The sequence below is a fragment of the Camelina sativa genome, chromosome 12, assembly GCF_000633955.1.
Source record: "Camelina sativa cultivar DH55 chromosome 12, Cs, whole genome shotgun sequence".
In the NCBI taxonomy this organism is placed as follows: Eukaryota; Viridiplantae; Streptophyta; class Magnoliopsida; order Brassicales; family Brassicaceae; genus Camelina; species Camelina sativa.
Genome location: NC_025696.1, coordinates 3443731 through 3453073, shown reverse-complemented (window position 1 = coordinate 3453073; position 9343 = coordinate 3443731). Strand labels below are relative to the sequence as shown.

Sequence of the window (9343 nt, the reverse complement as noted above, 5' to 3'; positions counted from 1 at the left end):
CGATTGTTTGTTTACCTGGCAACACAGCGGAATAAATGATAGCTTCTTGGGCAGACACGTCTGAAAAGAAACCTCTCGGACTGAGGCACGCTTGGAACAGGGACATACTTTATACACACAAAGATAACCATGGAATGGATCGCAGGAAGGGTGGTTAGAAAATGACCAAAAATTGCTGGAACTCCTTTTGCTAGCTCATTATAAAGCAGACCAATACCGGGTGCTCTAATCGTCCCAAGGTTACTGCCCAGTTCTCGTAGTAGATCCATTGGTAACTTTTTCTGAACTTCAGTTTCATACTTCAGTTTACTTCCGTAGTTCCAAACGAACATTATGAGAAACATGATTGTAGCAAAAACCAGGATTATCCAACTTCCATCACCCACACTTGAACAAACTGATGAGAAGAAAATTAGTTCGACTGCCAGGAAAACAAAAGCAAACAAGCTCACAACTATGATGTTCGTCTGCCAGATAAGAAGCATGATAAGGGTCACCAGAATTGTCGTGGTCATCATAATTCCCAGCTCTGCGATGCCTGTAGATCCAAATCAAAAACCTCAGCATGAATATGTCTAGGCTTAACGGACAAGCCACACAAAAAAAAGTGCATAAAAAAGTTAGAAAGTAAAGAACAATGACAGGAATTACATCATCTTTATAACAGAAAAACATCAACCACCATGTACAGGAACTTGAGTTTCAATAACTTGTGTGGTAAAACTAATTAAAAGTAACTAAAACGGGTTTCAGCCAAATATTTCTATTTCCCCGGACCAGATGCTACGAGAAGAAAATATTACCATATGCGTTTCCAATGGCGAAGATGTTTGAGGTAGAGCAGACAACGATCAGACACACGACCAGAAGGGACCAGTTAAGAACCGGTATATAAATCTGTCCAACGAATTTCTTTGAGGTGTGAACGATTTTAAGACGTGGAAAACAGCCTAGTGCTATTGATTGTTTGATGCATGTAAACGTGGCTGTTGTCATTGCGCGACTGGCAATTAAAGCAGCGATATTAGAAATGACAAAGACTGGCCAGAATAAAGAACCTGAAACAAAAAGAGAGTAACAAACAGTTAGAAAAGTGAAGTGAGAGGTAAAATCAAGCCAGCAAATGAAGGAATACCCTTGTCGATCTTGACGTACTGTGGAAGCTAATGGATCTTACTTGGAACTGACGAAAAGAAAGCATCCCCAGCATCACTGAAGTTTTCAGAAAGGTATGCGGCTTGACCCAAATAACCCAGCAATAGGCAAGGTAGCACCAGAAGGATAAAAGTAAGCTGCAGATAAACACTACCACTGAATCAAAACTTCAGATGAGAAAGAACTATCAGAAAAGAAAGAGCAAGAAATGAGTATCCATCTCCTTAAACTACCTGGATGGAGTGAACGGTAAAATAACTAAGATCTGCAAACATGGCCTCCGATCCTGACATCCACATGTATAGAAATGAGCAATGAAATTTAGTCAAAAAATCATTCAATATATTTAAGCTTTTTAAAATATATCCCAGAATATGAAATTTACCGGTAGCACATAGAACGCAACCCCCAAGTGCATACCATGCATTTACAGAGTTTCTTTTGAAAAAGAAATAGATATATGCAGGATTGAACGCTTTAAAAACGCTGCTGTCATATTTAACAAGGTTGTAAATTCCAATGCCAGCAAGACAAAAGAACCACAGGAGTAAAGCAGGACCCAAAAAAAGCCCCAGTTTGCTGGTTCCATATTTTTGTACACTGAACAAGATCACAAGAAAGCTGACTGATATCACGACCACCTGATCTGCAAATGAAGCCACAGTCAGAAACTTTTCACAAAAAATAGGCCACCAATCGCTAGTAAAGATAAGATTATGATGTTTGTTGAAAGCTTAGTAGAATCATTAGCCACTATTGAGGGGGCAGAAGAGTTTATAAACCCATAAAGAGTTGTCTGGTCCAAGGAATACATACATCCAAGGAAGCTTTTACAAGTTGTGGAAGTCAGACGAAATCATATGCTCATGACCATAAATAGGCTAATGAACATCAACTACGGACGGTTAAAAGTTACCTTGTTCAATTACACCAACTCCGACCTTCAGACCACCAATAGCAGACATTACTGTATCCAAAAAAGAGTATAGATTTAACTGCAGATTATTCATGCAATAGTAATAATGCTCACAATCCTTTTTCCCTATAATTGATAAGTGACATATGTAACAAAAATGTAGCCGACAGCATAGAAGTACCTGACATTGCAGGTGTAACAACGGCATCAGCAATCACCATAGCAGTACCGGCAAGAACTAAAATAAGAAGAAGCTTTTTCAAGGCCATTGACGCCTCAAGTCTTTCTTTAATAATCAAGGATCTTTCAAGTTCTGGAGATGGAACCTTCAAACCAAAGCCAGATATGCGAGCATCTGATGGAAGTTGATTAGGGATAAGGCTAACATTAGCGTTCCTGCAAATCAACGAATACAGAGCAAAAGTACCACCTGCAGTTCATTTCCAATAAAAGTAAGGAGACATTTCCACCTTAAAAAAAAGAAGTTCAAAAATTTACACCAGATAGATAAAGGGAAAAAGAGCAAAAATATACCTTCACCATCATCATTAGCCCAAAGAACAAAATATACATACTTTACAAGAGGGAACAATATCAAAGTGTATATAACCAATGACAAGGCTCCAATTACATCTTCTTTGTCGTTAATTGGAGATCTTCTGAACATGACACTGAAGGTATACAACGGACTCGTACCAATATCACCAAATACAACCCCTAGAGTCTGCAAAGCAAGTATGAGTTTCTTCCCTATGCCAGACTCCTGCCAAAAAATAAACAAATTAGCAAGTTCCTCAACTTAATCATGAACATTCACTTAAAGAGTAAATGGTAAAACCTCGATATCGTTTTTGTGAGTTCCAGGAATCTCAAGAGCGTCAACATCGAAAGAGTCAACGGCAGGGCTAGTACGAATCAAACGCTGCTCAACATTGTCATCCTCATCATCGGAATCCATATCAGCGTGATTATACTCGTCGTATCCATCATCGTCGTAATCTTCGTTAACCTCATAGTCATCCTTCTCATCAAACACCCATCGTGACAATGACGTCGTCGAATCGTCTCCGTCCATCTCTTCATCAATCTCAGACCCATCGCCTCCTCCACTGCTTTCTTCTTCCACGTGAAACATCGAAATCACAGTCGGGAAAACACACAATGAAGAAGATCTCGTGATTCTGATTCTGCTTCAGATTCAGATTCGTATCTCTCTGACTCTCTCTCTCTGATCCAATCCAAGGAAACAAACAATGGTGTTTTTTGAGAATTTGAGATTGAGAGATAGAGAGAGAGATGAAGAAGGACCTGGCACGACTGAGAAACATGCTTACACGTGTCTAATTGTTATTGAACGATTCAACCGAAATAAATTAGCTTAACCAAAAGTAAACCGGATCTCGTTAGATTTAAATAATTCACACTGGGCGAAGTTAAAGATGAGTACGACTTCTACAGCGACTGTGCTACACACACGCTCATCAAAAGTCACAAAGAGACGAGAAAATCGATCATCCAATCATGGCTTCAGCTTCGTCCTCTGCGATTTCGTCGCTCTCGTATCAACTTCGTTCAAAAGAACCGATCTTTATTACACCAAAAGCTTCCTCTTTTAGTTCGACGGGTTTAACAAAACGGAGAGTGTTTGGATCTATTAAAGCAGCTCAAGTGACAAGTCATGAGAGCCCTAGACGACGTAGTCAGAACGTCGAAGGAGATATATTCGTTGGTAAGTGAAGTCTGTTTTATTGCTGATTGGAAGAAACAAAGAGAGATCAATCAATAACAATGGATTTGCTTTTTTGTTGTTTTGGCAGACAATACTTGTATTGATTGTGATACATGTCGTTGGATGGTTCCGGTAAGGTTTCCTTCTCCTATCTCTGTAAAAGCTCCTATCTTTCTCTTGTCTTGTGGGTCGTTTTTGGTGGTCCTATGAACAGTTCCATTGTTTTAAGCTTTTGGATCTATTGGTTGGTAGGGTAAAGTAGTTGTGGGTGTTTTGTTTTGGTTAATGGGAAGTCGATGTCTTAGTCTTGATCTCGAAGAAGGATATACTAACTCTGGATTTTGATCAGCTTCATTATTTGGCTTTTCACAATCATTACATTAGAAAGACAAAATTAGAATGTTCAAGTTATAGTAGTTGTTTGTTGGCAGGCTAAAGCAGCTTTTAGAGGAGATGTTTATATTACCTTTGGATTTGTTTAGCAAATTCTTAAACTGTCTTTTCTGCTTTGTCTTCACAGGAAGTATTCACCCGAAAGGACAACATGTCTGCCGTTATTAAACAACCAACCTGTAAGGAGGAAAGACTCAATGCTCTTCAGGTGCCGTAGCAACCTTGATTTTCTTTTTTCGTTCTGTTGAATCTCTGAAACACACATTGAGGTTTTTGGGTACCTTTAGGTTCTTCTCTGTGGAAATGTTTGCTAGAATTTCATAGACAAATTTGAAATTTCCCTTCTTCGAACGATTCTGTGAGGTTTTCCTGATTACTTATGGTTTCATGTTTCTTTCAGGCCTTATTATCTTGTCCGACTGGCTCCATTCGCACTGAATCTCCACCTGCTGACATAGGGGAAGCTCAAGAGACTTTTCCACTTGCAGTAGACAAAGACACACTTCCTGTAAATTCTCATCCCTTAAGCATTCATTTTTTAGGATAACAAGTTATAACAAGTTAACTTAAATCTGCTTAGATAATTGCAAGCATCCCTTTAGGTTTTGAATAGCTGTAGGTACAGTGATCTTAAGTTCTTAAACTGATTAAGCTCTACAAAAGGAACTCAGTCTTCTGTTTGGCTTACTCTTTTCCCTGAGGCTAATCAATTTTGAGATTTGTATTATGCTCAGGGCGTTTTTCATTGTGGGTTTCATTCCAAGAAATCCTACGGAGCAACTTCATACTTGATCCTTCATCGTGAGGGAAATATTCTTGTTGATAGGTATATGCCTTTGGGAGGCATCATGGATTCTTATTTTCTTTGGTTTTTTAGTAGCTTGTACATTGTTGCAATATTTTCTGTTTATCTTTGCTATGGCGATTAACTCGACACAACTGATATACCGAGGTTTTGTTGTTTCATGCAGTCCTAGGTACTTGGAGAAACTTGCTCGAAAGATTGAGATGATGGGTGGCGTTCGCTACATGTTTTTGACACACAGGTAGAATTGATATTTGATAACATCAAAAGGAGAAACTCCATGTTTTCTTCTTGTAATCTCTATAATAAGGATAAGCTATTTTATTGGTCAGGGATGATGTTGCGGATCACAAGAAATGGGCAGATCGATTCAAGTGTACCAGAATTCTGCATTCAGAAGATGTATGTCCTTGAATTTATCGCACTTAGCTTTCTTTCTGCACATTCTTGATTGATTTTCAACATCTGAATTTTGTGAGAAAAAGCTTGCTTAGAGAGTTACAAGGTCCTTGGGCTGACTATATTATTGTATGCTCTATAGAAAATAGAAAGCAAACTGGCTAGGAATTTTGTTACTAAATCCAGCTTTAGTTGACTGCTAGTAAGGGATATTGTTACTTTGTTAGGTTGAACCTTCGACCTCTGATGTGGAGTTAAAGCTAGAAGGAAGTGGACCATGGAGCCTCTATGAAGATGTCGAGCTTATACACACTCCCGGTCATTCAGCAGTAAGTTTGTCCAACTGCAAAAACATATTTGTTAGAAAGAATTTCATTACGATCTCGGGATAAGAGCTTAGTACAATATTGCAGGGATCAGTGTGCCTGTTCCATAAACCCCTCAAGGCATTATTCACTGGAGACCATGTGATAATGTCAGAGTCTGGATTGAGCATATTAGAGCAGTACAATCACGGTTCAGGTAAAGACTTATTATCTGTTGAATGTCTTTGGATATTTCATTCAAGAACATAGAAAGAATAAAGTTTGATCTAAATGTTTTTGTGTTTGTGGCAGTGCCTCTCCAGCTCGAGAACGTAGAAAAATTGATCAGCCTGGATTTCAATTGGCTACTACCGGGTGAGTTCACTTTTCCTTTATGTCTATATATATTTGCTTAACTTAAATGAAGATTTTGGATTTTGATGGCGGTTTTGTATATCAGGGCATGGAAGAAGAGTACATTTCAAAGATGGAGAAGAGAAGGCGAAGAATCTGGAAGCACTTGTTAAGAAGCACAGAGAGAAACAGCTTGTTTCTTTTAGCAAATCCGGGAAAACTTAAGACAAACTTTGGTATACTGGTCCTAAACCGGTAAACCAAACTAAACCAAACAGAATGTCTCTTAGGATGGTCTGTCTCTGTAACCATTGTAATTCTTTGTAACATTGTAATTTGTAACGCTTAGACGCTTATTCAACTGAACCAAAGATTGTTTGTAAAAGCTTGTTTAGTCATTTATAATACAGCTGTTTCATTACACTGTTGTATTTCAGCTAAAATTGTCCATTTTTTATTTATAATAGTAATTGTTTCATTTGCTCAACCTCATATGATATGAGTCATATCCCTCGGTCTGTTCAGACACACATCAAGCTCATGAGACCAGCTCCATCGGTCATCTTTTAAGAAGGTCTTAAACTCTTAATAAACAAAATATTTATGTCTCTGCGCAGACTCTGAAGACCCCTAAAGACACCGGACGTGTCGACATATTATTATTATTGGTCAATGATAATAATTTTTTTTCTATTTTTGGCAAAAGAACATCGATGTCGAGATAACCCATTTTTTTTTCTTTTGTCCGTTTAAGTAAATGTTATACGGTGCTATCATATTTGTAATATACGGGAACGTAAGAAAATGCACTGATAACCCATTTAACAAATTTAGCAGTAGATTAGCGATCTAAAACATATGTCACCAAATTTAACAATTTTTTAAGTGACATCTTTTAACTATCGACGCTCATTCAGAGACATAAAGAAGTTCAGTCACTTAACTATTTTCAACCACTCCACTAAATAAGACTAATAAGTGGAACGTCACTCAAAAACTGCCACGAAACATTCCCCACCTACAAAGATAACAAATACTATTGAGCACTCCCTCCCCTTGTTGCTAATTCCCACTACAACAACCAACCATTAAAATTTTCACTATAACTAAGCATGTCATTAACGTTATGCCTATATATATACAAATCTATCGTCTGACCACAATATTCACATCATAGATTTCAATTCATTACAAAACTTAAAAACCGTTGACAAAAAGAGAAGAGATGGGAGCTGGTAGAATGATAAGGACAGCGGTTATTTTAGCAGTAGCGTTTTTCATGATAGGTTCTGACAATGTCCACGTGGCAGCTCAGGTGTGTGGAGCTAACTTGTCGGGACTGATGAATGAGTGTCAACGCTACGTCAGCAGCGCCGGACCAAATTCTCCGCCCCCATCTCGGTCGTGCTGTGCTCTAATCCGTCCAATCGACGTACCTTGTGCTTGCCGCTACGTTTCGAGGGATGTTACGAACTATATTGATATGGACAAAGTTGTTTACGTCGCTCGTTCTTGCGGCAAGAAGATTCCATCCGGTTACAAATGTGGAAGTAAGTATTATTATTTTTTTCTTGATATTTTGTAGTATTATTTTCGTGTTTGTTAAAATATGTCGTAATTTGGATTTGAATCTACTAGGTTACACCATTCCGAAGGCTTATTGAAGAGGGAGGAAAACAGAAATTGAATTTTCTATAAAAATTATTAAGATGTAATAGTGTCTGAATAATGATGATGATGATGTCAAGATTTGGGTCTTGTAATAAGTTTATTTAAATCAAAATGGAGGATCGGAAAATAATGAGACGGCAATATATATAGTTGCAAGTAATAAAATCAAATCATAGTGTGTTAATTATTTGTCCAAAAAAAAAAAAGTGTGTTAATTAATGTTTTCTATTTGGAAATTGGAATACTGGAAACAAAAAAAATCCAACTAGCTAACTCATTTTCTATACGCCCATTCCGGTTAATGACGCTTAAGTTTTTTAAACTCCAACTTCATTTCAGTATCAAAAAATTGCATAGCATACTAGCAAAGTGATCCTCAGTACTGAGTTTTTTGAGGAGCATCATAATTGTAAGAACCAACATTAAAGAGCATAACACATTAAACAACTTGGAAGTGTTCGAACAAAAGATAAACGACTTGAATGTTCATATATATCCGTGTAGAGACATTTTGTTTTGACGTGCTTTTGTGTAGCTAACGTGACGCCTCGTCAGTCGTCAAACGGTATAAAATTTTCGTGTACGTGAGGAAGTTTCTTTCTCACTATTTTTGCGTGGAATTAGAGTGTTAAATTAAGTCAAATTTAAGTGTCAAAAAAAAAACTACCCCACGGTGGGCGTTGTGTTACAATATCTTAAATATTCTTTAACAAAAAAAAAATGTTATTTTTATTTTTGAACAATATCTTAATGAAACTAATACTATATTTAATCAATTTTAAAAAACAAAAAACAAAAACAAAAATAACTAATGGGAAAATTAAGGAAACCCACGTACATTGCTCCTCGGAAAAAACAAAACCACGAGCGCTCCCCAAATTACAATACTTGCGGCTGCTTCAGCCTCTTGTTTTCGTTCTCTATCACTTTTCTCGAGCCACTTTTATAAAACCAAATCGTCCATGCAACACCGAAGTCCAAAAACATAGCTAAATCCAAAGATCAAAACAAACTTTTTTATTAAAGAAAAAAAGACACTTTTAAGAGACTTAAAACGAAGAAAGAAGAGATGAATGCCGGAAAGCAAGCTTCGTGGGTGGTGGCGACGGCGATCGCGGCGGTGGAAGTGCTAAAGGACCAAGGCGTTGCTCGGTGGAACTACCCTCTTCGTTTACTCCACAAAGAAGCAATGGCTCGCGTCCGTTCCATCACAGTCCCATCTCGTCCCTCTCCTTCTCCGTCTTCGTCTTCGGCTGATGTCATCAGATCCAAGCCCATGACCACCACACCCTTTGAGAAATCCTTTGAGAAAGCAATGGGGCTTAGCTGCTTTGGTCCCACCACTGTTAGATTCTAGATCACTCTATGTACTTGTTGTACGTAAATCAGAATGAATGTGCGTCTATGACTTGCACATCATTAGGAGGTCCAACATATGATGTTGTACTCGTTCTAACATTTAGCTTAAACAATCCTTATCAATTTTGAAATAAATCTGGCTCATGTGTTCGGTTTTATATCATACTATAACCAAAACGAACCGGAATGTTTAAGCTGGTTTAAACTATACCAAGAAGAATCTTGACTCAACAAAAAAGTTTAGACCATACATATAC

The 9343-nt window shown here is 37.8% G+C and overlaps 4 protein-coding genes across 5 annotated transcripts in view; 3 read left to right on the top strand and 1 right to left on the bottom strand.

Moving 5' to 3' along the window:
• Positions 1–3350, bottom strand: part of LOC104729903 (potassium transporter 13-like) — a 4751-nt gene extending 1401 nt beyond the window's left edge. Inside the window, exons 1-9 of one of the 2 annotated variants that reach the window (XM_010448924.2) lie at positions 2910–3350; positions 2606–2834; positions 2253–2501; positions 2072–2122; positions 1541–1801; positions 1389–1441; positions 1178–1292; positions 804–1058; positions 16–538 (exon numbers count right to left, since the gene is read on the bottom strand). In XM_010448924.2, the coding sequence (XP_010447226.1) occupies positions 16–538; positions 804–1058; positions 1178–1292; positions 1389–1441; positions 1541–1801; positions 2072–2122; positions 2253–2501; positions 2606–2834; positions 2910–3206 (2033 nt within the window). In that variant the 5' untranslated portion in view covers positions 3207–3350. The remainder of the gene's footprint in view (positions 1–15; positions 539–803; positions 1059–1177; positions 1293–1388; positions 1442–1540; positions 1802–2071; positions 2123–2252; positions 2502–2605; positions 2835–2909) is intronic. The other variant, XM_010448923.2, reaches the window with a different exon arrangement.
• LOC104729902 lies at positions 3500–6492 on the top strand. The gene is made up of 11 exons (XM_010448922.1): positions 3500–3800; positions 3889–3932; positions 4321–4401; positions 4594–4701; positions 4928–5019; positions 5165–5239; positions 5331–5400; positions 5625–5726; positions 5811–5919; positions 6015–6077; positions 6163–6492. Exons 1-11 carry the CDS (start codon positions 3593–3595, stop codon positions 6279–6281), a joined length of 1071 nt encoding a protein of 356 aa, XP_010447224.1. The 5' UTR covers positions 3500–3592; the 3' UTR covers positions 6282–6492.
• On the top strand, positions 7202–7911 carry LOC104729900. The gene is made up of 2 exons (XM_010448921.1): positions 7202–7606; positions 7695–7911. The coding sequence occupies exons 1-2, from the start codon at positions 7282–7284 to the stop codon at positions 7718–7720; spliced, it is 351 nt and encodes a 116-aa protein (XP_010447223.1). The 5' UTR covers positions 7202–7281; the 3' UTR covers positions 7721–7911.
• On the top strand, positions 8556–9244 carry LOC104729899. The gene has a single exon (XM_010448920.2). It carries the CDS (start codon positions 8797–8799, stop codon positions 9082–9084), a length of 288 nt encoding a protein of 95 aa, XP_010447222.1. The 5' UTR covers positions 8556–8796; the 3' UTR covers positions 9085–9244.